Raw genomic sequence first — 22037 nt, 5'->3', positions numbered from 1 at the left:
TTAATATCTGTGAACGCATCGTAACTCACAACGGATGTGATTACTCCCCTGCTTTGCAAATGGTGCTGGGGGGTGTTATATACGCGACTGTAATATACTATATAAATTGATATGTACTTATATATCGAGTAGTTTCTAACCGCATGCGTACGCAATTTTGTATCTACGTATATATATATATATATATATATGTGTATAATAAAATTTAATGCATCGATACGCCCGAGTGCTTAGTGGTGGTTTCTGAATGTATGAACAGCACCGACAGTTGCTTATCGAAGATGCATTGAATCCACGGTAGTGTGGGTATGTACGTGTACCATGGGCATGGTGTACACGATTACATTAGACGAGAGGCACACGTGTATTATGGAGGGCGTCCTCTCTATTATGAAATCCATACCAAATATCTAATATGACGAGTTGTCACTGATAACGCTAATATATTTATTTTGTAGAAACCTGAATGATGTCGATGATAAGTTTCGTTCCCAGAATTGTAATAATTCTGAAGATGAGATGATTTCAGTCTGACTGTGAAGGAATTTTCGCGGCAATCGCACGATAAAAATATTGATTCAGTACAATGGAAACACTTGCGACAATTTTCTGCTGTAATCTGCCCGATGAATCATGCGCTAAAATAGAAATGCGCTCAAGTATACCTATCGAGTAACACATACACACATACACACCCATCTGACGTATTCAATTAAAAATCTAATTTAAATTAACATCAATTATACACTGGCAAATGCCGAGCACACTATGTCAATATGTCAATAGCCGTAATAAAGTGTGACAACGAATGTAATTAATTGAGTTTCAATTATTAAGTTTTGACGTTCTATCTCTACGAGTAAAATGACAAAATTATTGGTAATCATGTTATAATTGCAAAGGTTAAGTCGTGACGAAAATATGATTGCCGTAATATAATTGCCGATTCGTTTGATTCTAATATTATCAATTACGTAACATGCGCAATTTCTCAATAGGAACTTTTAGCTTGAGGTTTCATTACAGCGAGTGTAGTGTAGTTGTTTTTTTTGAAAGATAATGAATGTCGCGATGGATCGATATATATATTAAATTGATTTAACGAACGTTTCGTGGAACGTAATCTTCTAGAACAAAATGATATATCAAAGAAATGCGATAATGCGAACATGATAAGCCGAATGATAAGAGATTACTGCGGGTATATAAGTGTGCACCACACATTATGTCAGTAGACCTCGAGTAGCTTTCCTTCAGTTATATCGATTCGCAGTTCGTAAAGCCAATCAAGATGTCGGCGCAGAAATATATCATCACTGTGGGTCTCGTGGTCGCCGCTTTACTGGCCATCAACACCGAAAGTGCTAGTGGCTCTAATTATTATGCCGCAGCAAACAAATCGCACCATCTGATCGTCGGCTACAGGATGCCAGGTGACAGACTCGTCTACAAAGAGAATATCGTCAAGGAATCCTCCTGGATGAGGGTTATAACTGTGGAAAAGACTTTCAATGTCACCAAGTACGAACGTATCACGCTTCTTCAAGCATTGGACCAAAAGACAAACGGCAATGGCGCTCATGCGAGTATCCTGCAAGGTGGGCCCGGACATAGCAATGTGACCTTAAAGTTCAAGAGTGAGAGAGGTCACGGTATCAACTTTGTCGTCGAACTGTATGCACGTTGAAGAATCAACTTCGAGAAAAGCAGTCGACATTACGGCAGACGACCGGTATGATGATTTCTGAATGCGATTATAATGGGGAACATGAAATAAATAATTCAGATGGTCGTGATGTTACGAGTCCAGTTACATATTCATTGGCGATATTGTCGCCAATAAGAGAGAGTGTGTCGTTTGTTGCTTTTGTTATTCACTTCAATATTGGCTTTATACACATTACGAATAAATCAGAGTGAGAGAGACCACTATTATATTATATATAGTAATTATATTTATTTTCCTCTTAGATTTAAGTATAAATATCGGTCAAGTCGATACAAATAGAAATAGTTGGATAAATGAACAACACGCGCGTGCGTGAAATTCACCAACGAAATATTCTAATAAAAACGATAAAATCTCCGTCACATTGTTTCGTCGATATGCCGAAAGCCATTGACATTCACCTTTATCGCGCACCTCTATCATTGCTATTTATATCGCGCTGTTATCTCACAGTTATCTCGATATTACGCGATGCGACGCGACGTGAAACGAAAAGAATAGGAGTGACGATGCGAGCGCCGTGGAAGGAATTTGGAAGAAGTGTCGATAATAACGCAATTAGCGTCGAAGCGAGACGCGACAGCGATCCGGAATAAAAACGGACCGCGAGGAATCCACTCGCGGAATGTCTTTCTTGCACGCGCTAATCAAGCGCCGGCCGTTTCTCTTCGAAACTCCCGATAATTCCCTCTTTTTTCCTTTGCGCTTCTTCGGGGCTCGGCGGAGGCGGAATCCCCGCTGGCGGAGTTCGGGGTCGTCCCCAAAGAACCGTGCGCGAGGCAACGGACGGGGTTTCGACGGGGAAGTAGAGAGGAACGTCTTCTATTTCCGAGGCTTACGTACAAAGTACGTTTTGCGCATGCATGCATGGCGGCACGGAGGAGGAACAACCGACTGGAAAATTGTTGTCGCTTCGTGGCGCATTCTAGCACGGGTATCCCGCCGGCTAGAAGGAACTTCGAATCGAGTTGAGGACCACTGGAAATTGGTGGCGGTATCTCAAGCTTGCGAACGACCATTTCGTTAACCTACTTATTCTACCTCCGTTCCAGCCGCGTTGCTCGCGAAGCCACGCCGGAGTACCTAGTTTGTCCGCAGTTTCCGCTTCTGAAAACTACGCGCGGAAGGGAGGAGCGTAATTCGCGGTTTCTACGTGGCGCTCTTCATTGATTGCGTTTTAATGGATTTCGTCAGGGAGGAGGACCGATCGCGGCGCGCGGCGCGCGGCCCGCGGCTCTCGATCGCGGCGGTCGTTTGTGTTTCCGATGTGTGAGCGAAGTTATCGGCTACTTCGAACATATCCGACGTATAGAGTAGCCCACTACCGCCGAGTACCGTCACGCTGTCCCAATTCTGTCACGAACGAAGACAGGACTGTGCACCGGTATGCAAAAGGGATTATATTTGTGTAGTAGACAGAGGCATGTGCAATTTTTATATGCGAAAATTGGGCTTGGGACAAGGTTATAAGCGAAACACCCGTGCATTACCATGCATAGCGGAGTTGGTTTGCAGCGTGGTTGGAAAAACCGTGCGTATTTCGCCAAAATCAGTTCGCTCTTCGATATATCGGCGGCATTTGTAAAATTACACGAGCGCCGCGTAAATGTAGTCTTTAACCTTTTTCACCTTGAAATGTTTTACACATCTGCGGAGAAGGCAGATAAAGGTGACTGATATCATATGTGCAAACATATTTGCATAGAAGCAAGATGTTTTGCCGTTTTGTCATTAAGAAAACAAGCGTATCTGAATGAAAATTTTCTTAACAACGTGACTGTGCGCGTGACGATACACATGTCAGAACACACTTACGGTATTTTTGAAACATTCGCTCGAGTGGCGTTTGATATCGATCCCGTCGCAACAGTTAAAAGAAAGCATTAGAGAGAGAGAGAGAGAGAGAGAGAGAGAGAGAGAGAGAGAGAGAGAGAGAGAGAGAGAGAGAGCTTAGGACGTTGCTGATATCGTGCCACACATATCATTCGTGTCAAGATTGATTCGCGCGTCTATATATGGCAGACCTCAAATATAGCTGGCTTAGAAGAAAAAGTCGCGACGCTTCAAACTTTTCCTAGCGCAAATCTGTCTAACTCTAAACATAGCGCGTCGGTGAACATTAACATATCGCGCGACTATTCTGATAAGAGAGAACGAGGCTACTAAGGCTCTATATTTGAACGTCAGACAGCACAAAGTCGTTTGTCCTGTGAAACGCAACACGTGCGATAAGAGAGGCAGTATTATTTCCGTTGTAACGTCATAAAAATAGAATTGCTTATGAACGAGCGCTATATTTATTCTTTGACGTATATACGGAGAAATGGAGAGAGAGAGAGAGAGAGAGAGAGAGAGAGAGAGAGAGAGAGAGAGAGAGAGAGAGAGAGAGAGAGAGAGAGAGAGAGAGAGAGAGAGAGAGAGAGAGAGAGAGAGAGAGAAAGGGAAGAAAAAAGGACGCGCATACTTGTCGATCGACGACTCTAGAGCTCCACTTCGAATGCAGTCTCGCATCCCCTTATGTCGCGAGGTCGATCGGCACTGAGTGAGTCATGGAGAGTCGTGCGCAGTACTCGGGTGGTAGTAAACGACGAGCATCTCGTTCCGGCGAGCTTTTCACAAATTAAAGATCCCCCAACGTCTTGAAGGGCGAACACGTGAAAGCCGGTTACTACGACGCGCGGCGCAGCGTTGAAAATATTTAAAACTGCACTTTAATAACTATTTCAGTAAAGTTTGTCGGATTCTCCCTCCGACCGTATAGATTCCCGAGTGAAATTCTACACGAAGATCACGGAAACGTAGTTCGCAAGGCTCGATCCGAGCCGGACAGTGCACGACCGGATGAACGACGTATGTGACTCTCTGAGAGGGAGGGAGAGGGAGAGGGAGAGACCACACCGTGCGGCTAGTCGCGAGAGAAATCACGTTTTATTTTTTCGTCTGCGCGCCAACCGTGATAAGGAGGGCTCGTGCCTCGTAAAACACGTATGCATAAAAAGCCCCGACCGCACCTGGCAGCCGGCGGCGGCGGCGGTGGTGGTGGTGGTGGTGGTGGTGGTGGTGGTGGTGGTGATGCAGGGGCGTAAGGACCGCGACGCGGGACGCGCGACCGTAAACCTGTCGCGCGAGCCCGCGCGCGTTTGGTTATTGCTTATAAAGTCGCGGCACTGACGAGCACACGGACGTGCGCGGGACCAGAGTTGGACGGACAACCCGATGACAGGGATCGAGCGAGGACGAATGAAAGCGTGTTTGCATGAGCATAGCTACAAAAGAGCCGGCCGTCAATCCGAAACCGCAGCGGCCATTATCGGGCAATTTTAAACGGAACGCCGTAGTTACGACCGTCGCGTGCGCTCGCGCGCGCGCGCTTTAAATTCTACAGTCGTCAAACAACGCAACAACATCCCGCGCGCCGTCCGGCTCTTGGAATCCGTGAAATCAAACTGAGTGTCAGTGTAGTACGACCGCGCGACAACAAAGGGACGCGGCGAAACGCGTTTTCGAAAAGTGTACTCCCGCCGGACCCACTGGCTGCTGTGGAAAACATGAAAATACCGAGTGAAAAAAGAGCGCTAATAACACGACGACGTGATTTCTGGCCACGTGTAAATCCGTGATTTTCCGCTCTTTTCATCTTTGTAAATCTCGCGGTAATAAACAGACCGCGCTGCGACGACGGTTTGCGAACACGACGCGACGAGATATAAATTTGCGCAAATATTCTGCTCTCGCTCTCGTAATAATTGAATTTCTACATTTTGAAACTGCGAGCGAGCGAACGCGCGCGCGCGCGCGCACGCACGATGGATTTCAGCTGAAGCGCGAGCGCGGAGAAACGAGGGAGGAAGGAAGAAAGGAATGTCATAAGTCGGCGGCATATGCTTCTCGAGAGGCATTGCATGTGTAATGCAAGTCAGTCGAATCGCAAGCATTACGCAGCAAGTCTCGAACGAAATGGTTCTAATGGATTGACCAACTGACTTGCGTTTTTCGTTTGAAACCTCCTGCGAGTCATTTGAAATCCCATGTAAAAGCTGATGAGTTTAAAGCGCTGTGCGTGTCAGAGTTAAATGCGTTCCGCTGACAAGCCATACGCTCTTTCCATCGTGTGAAATGCATTGTTGTGTAGCATACAACTGGAATTATTATGAATTCCTGCTACGATTATCGCGATTGTGACTTTTTATTTGACGAAATCTCACGGCCAAATTATATCCAGGCGGTTTTCCGTTGCTGGAACAGTTGTTGTACAGTTTTTTTCAGTTAATTAATTACAAACCTAGCCTTGTACATCCTTTTTTAGAATATTTTTCCTCCATATTTATAATATCGTGATTTAATCACGATGGAAAATATTACACGCGAGATCGCAGGCGCAGACGCAAGCAATTATAATTAAGACGTTAGAGTATTATATCGCGAAATTCCGCGTCTTGCGAGCGTTTAGCTTGCCATTCTCCCGGCTCTACGTCCTTTGATATCAAAGCTGCTGATTGGCCACAAATGCAAGATCAGAGTCCGAACATCGGTAGGTCGGTATGTGGATCAACCATGGTGTCCTGTGCGGTCAGCTCGTTAACCGGTATGAACTACACATCGACTGAGTAATCTCCACTTGCTTATATAGGAAGCGCGATTGACTAATACCCTTTGATGACGGATTCCTTGACGCAAAGTCTAGTCGTAGCATTTCGGTGCAAATTGCTAATTCGGTGCGCCTTTGCTCGTCGTGAGGGACTTGACATTATCCTTTCCTTCTCCAAAAGCGACACACGAAGCGATCGTAAGTAAGGACGCAACATTGCGATGTTGCGTCCTTATGTATTTCTCTTTTTTCTCTTTCCGACAGGTTCCGACAGGCGATAGCCCGGGATCACTTATTCATCGCAAAAAGGTTTGATTTATTCATGGATGTATGGCCGCATACGATTAACTAACTGCCGGCGCTCAGATTTAATTCATGGCAACAAGAGTGGATAACTCACCGGCACTTTATTCGCCGGCGAGTAATCGCTTAAGATGTCACTAAGTACAGCGATTTTTCTTACGTTCGTACCCGCGGCCGGAGATACGTTCGTAGCAGATAAGCGGAAAGATACCGGAAAGAAGAATTAAAAGAAGATCAGCGTTCCGAGAGTGCGCGAATTTTTCAACATCAAACATTCAGAGAGAGAGAGAGAGAGAGAGAGAGTGGAGCGGGGAACTAGGGCAAGCAGTTTAAAAGCCCGGGCTACTTTAACACCGATGACTATTCAGTCTCTCGTCTCTGAAAAATCTTTTTATTCTAACCGTACATTTGTATGTATCCATACATATGTACGGGTGCGGCGGTGGCGGCGACGGTGGAGGAGGAGGAGAAGGAGAAGGAGAAGGAGGAGCAGGAGGCGGCGGCGGCGGTGGCGGCACAGTCGCACTTTATTGAGCGAATTTCATTTTCGTTTATAGTTATGACCATCGTGAAGTACAAGGAAAAATATATCGCAGCCGCGGAAATCTATAGGGAGCGTATAATTTACTATCCTTGGCGGTGGTAGACGGTAAAGTAGACGTCGAGCGATAGAAATCAATTTACAAAACCCATGTACTTGTCGTATCTTTTTCCTTAACTTCGAGCGACTTGCAACACGATGATATAAATGGCACCGCCACGAAAGTGTAATTCTTCTCAATAACGCGACTGCTATATCTGTGTTACTTCCAGACGTTGCGCGAGTCACTTATTTTTTTTCGTACAACGGATATTAGTTAAATTTTTCACTGACAAGTGAATGCGGAAACGCGACCGAGATGAGAACTCCAGTTACAGTTACAAATCGACGTCGTGCACTTATTTTAACGAGAATTTTTAAGTCTGGCTTAGGGCGCTTTTTAAAATATAAAGGGATCGGCATCTTACATCCCCTCAACCTTGTCGTCGTGGTGATTTCCTTCTTTATTATTGCCGTTACGCCCAGACCCAGACGGTCGTTCCTACGTATAATTCCCAATTTTTCTTATAGTTCATCCCATGAACGCGGCATCCAGCTACTCTATGTGACGCGGAGCCATGAAAATTTTTTACTTCCTTCCTGGTAACATGACATTACCAACGGCGCGGAATTGCAACGTACGCAGCATACGCGAAAATGTCATGACTATCGTGCGCGACTTAGGAAAGGTAAAGGGATGCAAAGTGGTGAGACACGTAGGTAAGTGAAGCATGGAAGAAGATAATCGTCGTCAGGGGGTATGAGAGTTTCACGTCAATGAAGACTAGCCTGACATTTCAGCGGCATGGTGTATTGATTTAAGGGAAAGCTAACCACGGAAAAAGCTGACGTAATCGAGCGGCAAATGTTTGCGTCTGTACGACGTATCGGACAAACGTCTTCATTTCTACGTCACAATCGCTATATCGCTTCTTCGAAATAATAATATAGACGGGATATCTTTGATATATTTAGCGTCTCGGTTGAGACACCTGAGGACAAAGATATCGATGTAAGAGAGAACGCGCGAATAAAATTTTGATGCCAAGCAATTACTCGCGCACCCACAGTCTCGTTATTCCTCTCTCTTGACTCAAATTTACAGCTTGCGTTCTGTCAGGAGACAGAAGAACGCAAAGTCTATTTTGCCGAGACAGTCCTCGCAAGGTAAATCACGTATTTTTGTTCCTACTGTATCAGTTGCTGCGCGGAAAAAAGTTTGTGGTCCATCGTCAAAGAGGCAGCGAAGCAGATTGCGAATGACGTCCGACATACGTGAGTGTGTTTGCGTACGAGAAAGGCGGAGGGTCAGCTCGTAATTTCTCGGACTGGTTAGTGGATAGTGGAAGAGCCTCGCATAGAGCGGGCGGATAGCTCGTGTCGCGGAGCGTACATGTACGAAACGGTATCGATCTGTGCATTAAATATTTAATCGCAGGAAGAAGTTCAATACACGGACGAGGACGGTTGTCTTTTGAAGACAGGTCGAACAAACGAAAGCGAGCACGACCGGAATGATGTGGCACGCAATTCCGGCTTGTCTCTCGCCGCCCGTCGTCGACAGAGCGGCTGGACTTTTATTATTTAGAACGTTCGGTAAAAAATGACGATCGCCGACATGTCATTTCTATCGATTGCAATTTGTCGAGCATAACTTGCTCGTGCAATTCGAGAGATTCCCGTGCCGATTTTGGAAACTACAAGCAATGCTCGGCGTTATGTCTGTTATTTTCATCTCATATTATTTTCACATGTGTGTGTTTACGAGAGTTCTCGTTTCGGCAATTCGATGAATATTTGCGTATCGCGTGTCACATCAACTACTTTAAAGGAGAATCAGTTGTATTATAAATCTCAAAAACATCGAGGAATTCGAGATCGAGAGAGATTCTTCCGAACGCGTCCTTTATATTTGCAATGCATGAGAAAAGAAATTAACATTCCGATTAATCATGTCGCGCTGTGATAAAGCGTGTGCTCGAGTTTGAACTATTCACGGACTTAAATAAAATAAGGAGGTCACTCTGCAAGATGTTCTCGAAACTCCGTTTGGGCATAGCAATCTCCGGTAGTGGAATTTGTGAACGCGGAAATCGTCAGTGAAGTGCACCGGTTGTTTCTTTAACGAGATTTTCTGATTCGTGCGCCCGGCTTTAGAAATTTTTCGTCGACGTTTTACGTCTTGCGAGTTACTCGCTGCATATTTGTGCGTCTCGAAAAAATATCGCAAGGTCCGGGTGATTCGGTGGAAATCAGTTGCCGAGTACAACGCGACATGCAGCAATTTGCTGCGCAAATACGTTTAATTTGCCGCGATATTTTATCGCAAACACGACGATATTATATATCGCTTTCAAATAAATTGTCCAAATATAAGATAGAATTACGCGCTCGCTATTAAGTACGTCCGGATGTTTAGTACCAAAATATCCGCATCGCGCGCTCTCCGCACGACGCTCGAAAATTAAACTATGAAAATACAACAATAAAATTACTGTACCGGTTCGCGCCATCGCGTTAAAATGTGAGCGTAATTACATTAGCGTGGAATGGCTTCATAAACAAATTGCAATAAATGTGCTGACAAATTCAGTGCTCTCGTAGGAGAAATGGGCGGGTATCGATCGATTATCGGCGGAGATGCACCGCAAACGCGCCGCAACGAGACATGATATATTACGCGTTGAAAATGAGACCCTCAAAATCTTGTCTCTTCTCTCTCTCTCTCTCTCTCTCTCTCTCTCTCTCTCTCTCTCATTCTCGTTCACGCGCTAATTTCTTCCTTTCTGCTCGTACATATCGGCGAGACCATCAGCGGAAAAAAAGTGTATCGGAAGCGCGTTTAACGAGTCAACAAAGTCGATAAACAGGAGTAAGATATGATCTCCTCCCAAAGCGAGCCAATTCTTATGGTCTGTGGGGTAGGTTTCTTTTTTAGCGTTACACTTTTAAAGGAGTTTTTAGATAAGAGGACTTTAATAGCCGCAGGCGACCAAGTTACCCGCGCCGAGATCTTTGGTGCGTCTTGCACCTCCATGCAGATTTTACCATCCGAATCACGTACTCGGAAAGTTTTTTCTTCAGTTATCGCGTTTCTTCATTTTTCCTTATTCCGCACGTTGTTTGGCCCACTAATCAACGAGATAAAACCTACGAGGAATTAGGAGGCTCGCGTTCGCGCTTTAAGATGCCGTTACCCGCGCGATAACGGGAAACCCTTCGTTGGATTATCGCGACAGAAAGTAGTCCTATCTCCGCGTAATAAATGTCTTAATTACATCATGAATTAGTGTGCACAAGTCATCTGTGCAACACACGCGCACAAATCGACGAGGGGGACTGCGTGGACTCGGAATTCCTGCGGGAGAGTCGAATGAGAGGGGAAAAATGACGCGATGACGTTCTTAATGAGAACGTCGGTTCTAAAGTGTGTATATACCGTCGTGACACAACGCACAGGGCACAGGAGATATATATTTTTCGCACACATCGATCCTCTCTGTTTGAACGCGCTTGTGCGAGAAAGGTTTCAAACGCGCGGCAGAGATTTTCAAAAACGTCGATATCAGGAGATTGTTTTCACTCCCCGTGTTTGTACATGACGGAACGATCCATTTCGAATGGATACGGGAGAATGAAATTTTTGCCGAGGTCGAGCGAGACTTTTCTAAGTTCTGCCTATTGCGATTTGCGAATTCGAATGCGATTTTCTGTCGGGACAAGAGTGTCTTCTCCCCATGGGAGCTAAGTCGTAAGGGCGTAACGAGCGCGTTTCACGCAGCTGGGCAGTCTACGATGGTTACACAACGATACGTATCTGCTTCCTCGGCGCGTTATCTCGGCGCGAGAGACGCGTCTCGTAATTGGCAGGGCCATCGCGGATTTTCTTACATCCGGGTGGTCCCTTCTCTCACAGACAACGCGCGACAACGGGCTTCGGGCGCGTGAGGGTTGCCTCCGCCAAAAGCGTGACTTTTAATTGCGCGTCTGGCGCATACGCGTGCTCGCGGTAGCACCTCTCGCCAGTTCCCTCTACCCCTCCGCATCCGCATGCCGGTGCACTCTTAATGAGATGGCCGGACCCGCGCCGCCGTTAAAAAATATTTCTCTCGCACTCATCTGGAGGAGATAGCGCGCCAGACAGAGGGCCTTTCTTGTGCATACGTGTTTCACGTTAGGCAGCCGAGCACCCCCCTGCGACGAGGGTGCAGCGCGGGGGTGGAGAGTGAGGTGCGCTCGGCTCGCTCGCTTCTTCCTTCTCGCCGCGGAAGTCTGCGCTCGCGGGGGGTGCTTTTACCGCCTCGCAGATAGCACCCGTAAGTATATACGTTCTTGGCGCTTGCGCACGCCGCGTACCTTCCTATCTCTCTCTCTCGCTCTATTCGGCGCCACGGCGAGCCGGCTATCGCGCGCCGATTCCTTCTCCCTCGCGCATGCCACCCGGTACAGAGCGAGACGGCACGAGCGCGGCGGCGGAGCAAAGCCGCGTGGGTGCGAGCGAGACGCGGCGAAGGGCGCGAAGGAGAGCGAGAGAGTAGACGCGATCGAGGGAGAGAACGCGCGAGGCATGAGGGAGAAGGAGTGAGAGAGCCGGAACGTTGCGTGGGGAGCGATCGCAGCTCGTCATTCGAAGCCCGCCAACGGACGAGCGAGCAGCCACGGAACGGGACCGCGATTGAAGGAACCCACGCGATTCTCGCGACGAAAAACAAAATAAGAGAGAGAGAGAGAGAGAAAAAGGGAGAGAGAGAGAGAGAGAGAGAGAGAAAAAGAGAGAGAGAGAGAGAGAGAGAGAGAAAGACAGTAACACGCATCTCACGCGATCCGGACAGCGAGAGTAAGAGAGGGCGAGAAGAGAGTGAGAGACACGGGAGAGAAATTACGATCCGCTCGTAGCGCTCGTTCGCTCCGCGAGAGCAAATTCCACGGGGTTGTAAGTTTGCTCGTTCGCGACACTCGTTCGTTCGTTCGTTCGTTCGGTTGAGTTGAACGAAGCGCTCGGTTCGTGTTCGGTTAGCTTCGGTCGCGATCGGATTGGCCGCCGGTTTAAGACTCGCGCGTTTTCGATAGTAGAAAGGGTAAGGAAGAGGAGAAAGAAAGAAGGATATAGTGGGGAACATATACACAGACGAAAAGAGTGAGAAGGAAAGGGAGGGGGAGAGGAAGAGAGACAGAGACAGACAGACAGAGAGAGAGAGAGAGAGAGAGAGAGAGAGAGAGAGAGAGAGAGAGAGAGAGAGAGAGAGAGTAAAAGAGTGTCAGTGAAAGAGTGATGGTGACAAAACAAGCTTGTTGACAGTGATAGGAAAAGTGACTCGCATTCCTCGGAGGAGTACCCCCCCCCCCTCCTCTCTGCAGGACTACTATCAATTCAACGTATCCCGATACATTGTCCAGGTTATAACACGAGGATCAACTCAAGCGGCCGGCTAACGAGCCTACAACGAAACAGCAAGAGAGAGAGGGAGAGAGAGAGAGAGAGAGAGAGTGAGAGAGAGAGGGATCGAGAAAAGTCTCGTTTTCGCGTACAGTGCCGGTGATTTGTGTGTGTCGAAGATCTATGTGTGGCGAACCGTATCAACGGGATTTCGCGAGAATTTAGTGCCGAACGAGAAGGAAAGTGGAGCGCATTCGCCGTAGTCGTAACTTTCGGAGTGATCGAGTGTCATCGGCTTGTCTAATTCGAAGTTGTGAACTCGTGCGCACATCCACTTACCTCGGACATAACCCACAGCATTCTCGAGGCGTCGAAACACGAAGCTCAGCGCCGAGTATACCCCGCTCGCTGACAGGAGTGCACAGGTCGGTGTCCAGGCGGCTCCTCCGCGCGAATTCAGCTTCCTCTCGCAGCTCGCAGGCACTACACACACTCGTCACGCCGCGTATGCACTGAGAAATTTGCCAACGACACTGGCCCTCGTCGCGATTTCCCCGATCGTGTTCGAACTTGCAAGCGAAAGTGACGAAAGAGTGCGCGAGTAAACAGTCGACTCGCGCGAACTCGCGGCTAACGTTCGTTGTGTCGTCGGGCGACTGTTGACTAGTGGGCAGCGGGCTCTGATTCGTCGAGATCTGCGCCTAACATCCGGAGACACAGCGGTATCTCAGTCGAACTCGACGGAGGAGTACGGAAGGTGGTTGGACGTTCTACGTGCGTGAGAACAAAAGCCTGTCCCGTTTTAACCTTCCGATAAATAAATCGACCGAGTGTGTCGACGATCGAGAGCGGGGTGGTGAGTCCACGCGAATGTTCGTCGTCGCGAAGTTAAGTCGGTACGGTGCGTGTTTACGTTCCTCGTAGCCAGCCGGACGAGAGAGAGGCGAGAGCGAATTTTGTCGCGGATAGCTGCGAGAGTGTGTACGCCATTACGGCGACGAATCTTCGCGAGTGTGTGTGTATGTGTTTCTAACGGTCAGTGTCTACTCTGCGCTACAAATTCGAAGTGACGTCCCACGGAAGGGAGACGATAAGAGCCAGGCAGTGCGCAAATAAAGAGTGAGACGTACGTCTTTGTGCATCGCGACACGCCGGCTAGTGTCGCGCGCGGTATAAGTGAGCGGTTACGAATCTCGACTTCGAAGTCGAACGATCTAGAACAGTGCAGCTGCCATCTTCCCTGCACGGCTGCCGGTTCGTTCGTGTGGGGCCGGTCGTGATTGATTCGTTACTTAAGCCGTGATATCAATTCCATCGTCGCGACCGTGAACGGAGCCGTGACGTAGCCGTTGTCGCGATCGTCGTCGTCGTCGTCGTCGTCGTTGCGCGTTCACCCTCGCGATACAGTTCCGACGATCGGTGTGCACACGCTCGGAATCGAAGTAGCCGCGGCGCATTGATACCTGTTCGCGAGCGTGACGTGCTTCGCGCGCGCGAGAGCACCGACGCGTTACCAGCGCGATTATCTGAGGATCGCTCCCCTCGTCCCGGAGCTTGATCTTAGCGTGCGATCGCTCTCGCCGATTCTCTCCTCAATTTATTCCGGATTACGCGGTCGCGGCACGCCGTACCGGCAGCCTCCGCGTACGCGAAACGTGCGTTCGTCTCGGCGAGGATAAGCCCCGGGCAGTGTTCACGTGACGAAAGTGCAGACGCAGCCTTCTCGGTCACTTGGAACAAGTAAGTCTATTTTTGCGGCGCAAAGCCGCCTACGGAATGTGTGCTCGACGTTTCGACTCTGTCGGGTCTGTTCTTTGCAGCCAAACTGGGTTGCAGTTTTTGCCTGGAGAGTAAAGCAAGTGTATATCCCGGTAGTGTCGAGGGGGGGGGGCAGAATCATGTCCCCCCCCCGCCGGTGCAGCGTTAGTTTGTCCAGAGAGAACAGGCCCGTGTTTTAATTGAATTTCGTAATCGCGGTTTTTGTTCGCGATTTATTTACGCCAGGTCGGATAATTGGCCGGATAATGTTTAATCATCGGCATTGTGTACCTTCGTGCACGATTAAAGTGCAAATTGAGTTCTCAAGCCACGATGAAATCTAAACCTAACGATAAATTCGACGAAATTCTCTTGCGAATTTACACCTTTAAAGCGCGTTTTATTTAGAATCCCTCAATTTTGAATACTCCGCAGTGCTGCGTAACCGCTGATGGTGGTGAATCGCGCATCGGTATTATTCGAAACAACCCGCATTTTTATTACTTCGGCTTCTACCGTCTGCGGTCGGAACGATATTCGGGGCCGGTCTGAGGGCAGGCAGCCTGTACGCACGCGGGATTCGTGAACTGTTCGCTAAGCCGCGAACCAATTGTTTTGCTTTTGAAAGTTTTTTTGCACTTTCTGTGTTACCTCTCAAAATTGTAGGCTGTGTGTTTTCCCAATAGCTCGTCGAGCTGTTCACATTCGTGTCATACATACACGCGATTTTAGCGATTTTTCCAAGTGGCTCCGCAGGTGCATCTTTCCAAATATGATATCACATCCCGACATCGCGAGTTGTCGTCGCGATGTCGGAGTTCCTCTCAGACGCGACGTGTCGCGTCGCGAGCCAACAGCGGTGGTGTGAGGGTACAGGAGGGAATTTAAAGAAAGTTTTCGACGATCGCATTAATTCTTCATAAGGCGATCAATTAGTAGCTGCGACGAACTCGTCGACAAGCTCGATATTACCGGTGACGTTTCCTTCATGCGTGACAGGCGGTGCGTAGAAATGCGTTTTGCGCGCGTACACGTGTACGCGCGGCCGGTGCGTGTTTACACCCGGATTCATTCACAACAAATCGCGCGTTGCCATTCATTAAGCCGCATTTTCGGGAATATGTCGGGATTGAAACTTTCGGACGAAACAAGCTTCGTAGTTTGCGGTATAATCCGCCGCCCGTTATGGACGCGATAAATTTGCACAGTTCGTAGTAATTGCCTAACTTGGGGAGCAGTCTGTTGTAATCTGCGGTATAATAGTAAAAAGAGCCGTTGACTGATACCAAATGAATTGTCTCCTCGACGTTGTCTCGGCATGTATCGCTGCTGTCAGATGTGTTTGTCACATTTGTTTTTGCTATTACTCCGCGATATCATCCGACGATCTTATTTTTATATTTTGCGTTTATGTGTAATTTTGGATGTACACGGCCTACGATCGATTTGTATTTATATATTTTTCTGGTACAATCTGGCTACGTACAATCCTCGGATATTTTTCATTATCACCCTGTTTTCCGTATTCCTCCTTTTTATATATTTCGGATTCATAAAAAACCTTTCGGATATATCAGGATAATTTTTTTGGAGGTTTGTATAACACAGGAAAATCCACACGCGCTTCGTTACGATTCGGAGATCGTGCTAATGCCGCGCGCGCGCGCGCGTGTGTGTGTGTGTGTGTGTGTGTGTGTGTGTGTGTATATGTATGTGTGTGCGAGCGCGCACGCGATTTAATATCTTGTTTCTAGCATTCATTCACGGTAATCGTCGCGTCAAAGAACTTGGGGGATAGACTTTCCGACCGAGCGCGTGCAATTACGAGTGTGACTTAATTAAAGCGCGAGACAGCTAATTGCGAGTACGACTTCCCGGCGAAAGTATACAGCGTCTCACGGAGATGCGCCGAGTTATCAACGAACGGATGGAGAATCCTGCGTGAACCACAAAATTAATGCCGCGCGCCGCGCGCGGATTTTATCCCGGGTGTCTCTTTGTTTGTGCGCCGCCGATGCCAAGACGCGAGGAAAAACGCGCGATTGTACACGCGCCGCGCGTCCTTCTTTTTTCATTGTCCTTCTCCTCCCTCGAACGGCGGACGCGCGACGATTCGTAACGAGAAACTCCGGAAACGTTCCGGGCGATTTATCACGTTCGACTGCCCTGTCGTTCGCGCTTTAACGGATGACTTTCGGTTTCAATTAAAACACAAATTCGCGTCGCTGCGGGGGATCCAGGTTTTGCCGAGCGACGCGACGCGGCAAATTGACGCGAGGTTGAAACTTGCTCGCGCTGCGCTTCGCTCCGCTCCGCTCCGCGGCGAGTGCGGTACGTCGAAGGGAAAATAGGAAGGGTACGAGAAGGTATACAAAACGGTGAGAACGGAAAGGAGAGATTGTCAGTGGAGGCACTGGAGGTCGGCGGGGGAGCTTGGGGGAAGACGGAGCGAGAGAGGAACGGACGGGGCGGAAGGGAAGACGAGAGGATCAACCTGCCTCGCTGACAGGACAGCGAGCTATACAACTGCTCGGTGGCCCTTTAATGGCCCTCTTCTTCAACGGATATATACTGTTTTATGCTTTATTCCGGCTGCCATGCCCCGGACACGCCGCCGCACGTTTCACTCTCGTTCTCTTCCGCCTCGCCTCGTAAACGCGTCTTTCGCGCGAACATGTTTCTCCTCGCTTCCGAGATCGCGCCGGGCTACGGCCCTGAAAGCAGGTGACTCTGTATGAAACAAGATTGGCTCCATGGGGGGCGGCGAAGGACAAGACATGTCGCTTCGCGCCGCATAGCTTCTCCCCGCGAGCGCACTGCAGCCTTAGAACTCATTTCTCAGCTCACTCGCGCGTATACGACGTATGACGGCTCCGCTGGATTTTGCATATTTTTCGAAATTATCGTCTCGCGTTTTGTCGCGCGAAATATGGAACATTTTTTTTTTTTAACAGATTTATTTATCAACTCGAGTTATCCAATTCTGATGCGATAGTGTGTAAAATGATATCGCGGTTGCCGCTATTAACATTAATTTAATACACAAGCGCAAAATGCGCAGCATACGAGTGCGAGAACTGCGAGAAGGGAAACGAGAAGGGAAACGAGGAGAAGAGGGAAAGAGGGAAAAAACTGACAAAGGACACGGATTCGTTAATTCGTCGAGGCCTCATTGTGTTCCGTCGCGGATGCGTAGGCGAGCGGTTTATCCGCGCCGCGAGATTGAGAGCTCGATATCGCGTTGATATCCAGTTTTCTCGGATTGCTGCGCTTATTCTCGCGGGCCGCGATCCCGCGTTACCGACACTTTTTAGCCCGAGGATATGGGGCGGAGAGGTGGACGGCGGGGGACAGGTGTGCGGGGACGAGGGGGCTAAATTGAGCGCGGTTAATGTAAAAAAGGAGCAAAGGCCGCGCGGTGACAGTTGGCTGCTTTACCGCGAACTGTCGCGGCTAGACCAGACGTGACTGCAATAACTGCATCCCAACACTCGCACCCGCCGGCTTCGTTGGTTCGTTGCCGCCGGATCGCCGCTGGCTACGACGTTTGCTAGCTTGATTCCGCTTTGCTCGTATTACGCTTTATCGACAATCACGGACACTTCCACGCATTGCCGCTATCGAAACTTCACCGTTGTCTTTCCGCCTTCCCTCTCTTGTCCGTCTCTTTTTTTTCCTGTTTTACCTACCCCTCACGCCGTTTCCATTTCAGCATTTGTCACGCAATCGACAAATCCATTAAGATTCTTCTTCCGTAAGTCGAAGTCGACGTGACCGCGTGCGAAACGTATCGGATAACCATACACACACACACACACACACACATGCATACGATCGCCATCTATCATTTTCTATCTCTGCACGCGTTCTTCCTTTAGCTTCCATTTCATAAGTGACGACGCTTACGTATTCATTATCCGTCCCGACGTCTACGCGCGTACTCTCGCAACAATGCAAAAGGATAAGCCAAGATTATATATAATTATCAGGCGGATAACATAATACGCGTATGGAAGGTGGCCTCTCGTTCGTGTACATTTGATCCCTTTATTCTGGACTTATTTTCTATTCACTCTATAATCTAGTCAAGTCTGCCGGACCAGTACCCCTCCGCTGCATTGTGTTACCTTTTTACGCATGAAAGGCTGTCTTAACGATATTTCTGCCGTTCTCTTACCATCGATGAAGCCGCGCCATTCGACCGGGATATTACGCGGGATGATCTATGGATATATTTTAAAAGTATCGAGCCGCGGCGCGCGCATGCAACGGGGCGAAATCTAAGAAGCGCGCACGCTAAAACCGGACACGGATAAAGGATCCCGCTTTTGTCTATGCTGTGAAATGTATTACTAAGCGGAGGTTAACATTCTCCTCTAAAAGGGACGAGCGTACGCTCTGGTACAAATTAAGTCCCGGATTCTTCGTTACGATTGTACAAGTGTACCGGCTTTTACTTTCTTTTATTGCCGGCACGAGAACTGCCTCCTACGCTCCGCCGGATAGTCGAGGAATAGAAGTCTTCCTTGAATCGTTAATTAGTTCGAATTCCCGGATTCTAATTACACGTGCAGTTTACAGCTTTATTTAAGCAACGCGCGCTCACCCACGTCTAGCTCAGCCACGGGAAATTGAAAGGCCTTCGAGTTCGCTCCGATTTTCGTTCGGTGATCGAACCGCTCTTTCTGCCATTCTGCATATCGCATGTGCTAAAAACTATCGATCGACTGTTGACTCCATCGCGCTGGCTTCAAGTAGATACGTCACAGCGCGCGCGAACAAAGACATGCGGAAGCACGAGTCCCCCTCGACGATATTAGCGTCTGTCGTGGCTAACGAATAGCGTGTTCTGACTCTTCCTCGTCCCGCGAGAATATCAGTAACCACCCGCTAATCACCCGGTTTATCTTGGACATGACGCAGGTGACCGACACGACCCAGCCCTTTCTCCCGGAAGCGGTACGCAAACGGCCTCAAGATTCAGCTGGACATCATGCCGTGGTTCATCCTATTTCTCCTTCTGCTGGCTGTGATGGAGGCCTTCCCTCGGGAGGCCACCTGTTCCCGCCTGCCGGACATCTACTGGAACTCCACCAATCCAATGTAAGTCAGCACCGATTTTTCTTACTCTTTCGTCCGCCGTGTACGCGCGCCTCGCATCTCTTCCGTGATAATTATCTTTTATCACACCGCGAGAGAGACCGCACGCGGACTCTCTTTCTGTCTTCCTCGCGCTGCGCGCCACTTCTCGGGGGGCTGGATGGTTTAGGAACGCCGCGAAGCATGCTACTTTACGAGGGAGTCCATTATGTGTCCATGTGTATCCAGCCGCCAAGCTTCGTGGGCGGACATGGGGGGCTTGGGGAGGGCACGACTCTTTTCTTTGTTCCATCGTAAGAACTTGAGCGGGGGAGGGGACAGTAAAGGCGCTCTTTAAATATGTACACGAGAATTGCAACGGCGTGTTGCAACGGGGTATGAGAGCCAAAAGCTACTCACCGCCAGATAGTATCGTAATGTTGCCACGAAGCTCCTTGCGATGACCGCTGCGCGGCGCGATTCCACTCGTGCCGGCAGATATAAACAATGACATAAAAGAAGAGAACTTAATACCCGGAAATCGCGGCGGCGGCGTCGCTCTTCCGATGCGTCCGCGCGTCCTCGAGACCGTATCGATCGCGGCCCGGCCCGGCAAGGGAGGATCCATCCTCTCGCGTGCGGATTTGCGGACGCGACGATTCTCGACGCGGCGAGAATGTCCCGCTCTTTTTATCCTTTTTCTTTTTTTTGTTTCCTTTTTCTTCGCGTCCTCGAGTTCCGGCGCAACCGAAAATAATTTTTCGCGCGTTAATCGAGGATATTATGTTATCGTGGGTATTATGAATATGCATAGGTGCTTGGTGAAAATGACGCTAAAACTCCGTGCACGATAATTAGAGAGCTTTCACGTAAACGAGAGTACATATCGCGATTTCACGGTCTGAGTACACGAAAATACCACGCAGCGCGGTTACGTTTATCGCGGGTGCCGCGTTTCGTTAGCGAGGGCGTATTTTCGTTCTGAAAACGTTATCCTCAAAGAATGCAAGCTCCGTTTAATCTCATCCGAGATATTACCGTGAATGTCCTTGTTCCGGGTGGGAGACGACCGCGTTTCTGCGCTGAAACATTCCACGGATGGTAACGCCTACTTGTGCACGAAGATCGAGTTTCATGGTTTGCGGGTGCATTGCGCAACCGTTCTTACACAGTTTGTTCCTTAGCTGGCGAGCTCCCGTCCGGTCCTCGGCCTTAATTTGCCGGGAATTAATTTCATTCGATAGGGTTTCGTGAGATATGCGTGAGAGAGATATCGTCGATATCGCGTGCGCGAATCGTCCTTAATTTCCGACGCTTCCTATCGCAGGATCATCAACAGAATTGAGGTATTCCATATCCTCGAGTTCAAGCTGCCTCGATGCAGGTTGATAACTTTGGCCGCACTTTTTCTCATATTCACGGCTATAGTAGTAGTTATTTATACATACACCTATATACCCGATCAATGTAACCCGTTTACTCCTGCCGCCGTATTGCGGCTATTTTTATTCGTACGTAACCCCTACATATATTATTTCCCACATGTCTGTTCCGTAAGATATAGCGGCCGGGTAAATGAAAAGTTGTTAACAATACTGTTAAGATCCTGTTAGCAGCGCAGGCAATAAATATTAGTTACGGGAGACACGCGTGATGCGGCGGGCGAAATAAAATATTCTGTTAAAATATTAGCTGCCGGTCCGCGCTATGCGAGCGCTCTCCTGTTCTCGCTATCGTTGTGGAAAGTTATTGTATTATTCAAACATTGATTTACTCTCGACCGAAGGGCATGTAATATTCGAGGAATTTTTTTATTTTCTCCTTTACGACACACAAACACGCGCGCGCATGGATCAGTAAAGAAAAACCTTATTTCGTATGTTTAATTTTTCATGTTTCGAACAATTTTTTTTCCAGTTGCAATATATTACTTTGTCGGTACATTATACCGGCTTGAAGAATAAATGCGCGTACTATGCGACTCACAAGGCGAATGTTAAAAACAACGAAAAATGTAAAGTTAGACGCGTATTTCATCAGAAAAAAGGAAAGCAGCGACGAGTTCAGTTTCAAAAATGGTTTTCGTCCTCGCAGAGAGACCAGCCGGGTTAATTGTATCGGGTAACGCGCGCGATTTTCTAACGATACAAAGTCTCGTCTAGATGAAACTCCCAGGCTGATATTTCAGCTGTTTCGCCTCGCTTTCGATAGTTATTCGCTTGCAGAGAGAATCGGAATCATAAAACCTGCCACTTGGGCACATTACTCTTCAAATTTCCCGAAAAGAAAAGAACTCGAGCCCGCACCTCGCAATTCGATAATGTATCGAGCTTTCGTCTCTCTTTTTTCTTCGTCCTGCAACGCGCGCGTATCTTCTCACGATGTAACCATTTTCGCGGATACGCGCTATCGCGCTTCTCGCTGAAAACCGGTACAGCGTACGCCTCTGTTTACGCATGTACGTTACGCATTTTTGTTTCCCTCTGTCATCTTCTTTTTCGTCGTACGGAGGATGCGGTGGAAAGCGAGGCGAAATTGAAAGGGCAATGAGAAACGTCCAGCGCGTTCACGCCCCTATCGGCTTCGGGGTGTACGTGCACCGCCGCGGGCGATTCTCCTCCGA

The 22037-nt window shown here is 48.4% G+C and overlaps 1 protein-coding gene across 1 annotated transcript; it reads left to right on the top strand.

Annotated features, from left to right (window-relative positions):
• Nucleotides 1-1219: 1219 nt before the first annotated feature.
• Nucleotides 1220-1839, top strand: LOC105190552 (probable salivary secreted peptide). The gene has a single exon (XM_011153334.3). The coding sequence runs from the start codon at nucleotides 1292-1294 to the stop codon at nucleotides 1685-1687; it is 396 nt and encodes a 131-aa protein (XP_011151636.1). The 5' UTR covers nucleotides 1220-1291; the 3' UTR covers nucleotides 1688-1839.
• Nucleotides 1840-22037: the final 20198 nt, after the last annotated feature.

This window comes from Harpegnathos saltator, unplaced genomic scaffold (assembly GCF_003227715.2).
Source record: "Harpegnathos saltator strain DR-91 unplaced genomic scaffold, Hsal_v8.6 scaffold96, whole genome shotgun sequence".
NCBI classification, from domain to species: Eukaryota; Metazoa; Arthropoda; class Insecta; order Hymenoptera; family Formicidae; genus Harpegnathos; species Harpegnathos saltator.
Note: the sequence above shows the minus strand (reverse complement) of the source record. Positions and strands in the feature narration are given on the sequence as shown.

What these genes read in the sequence shown, in the direction of transcription:
- LOC105190552 (XM_011153334.3), top strand. Translation starts at nt 1,292, where the DNA reads ATGTCGGCGCAGAAATATATCATCACTGTGGGTCTCGTGGTCGCCGCT.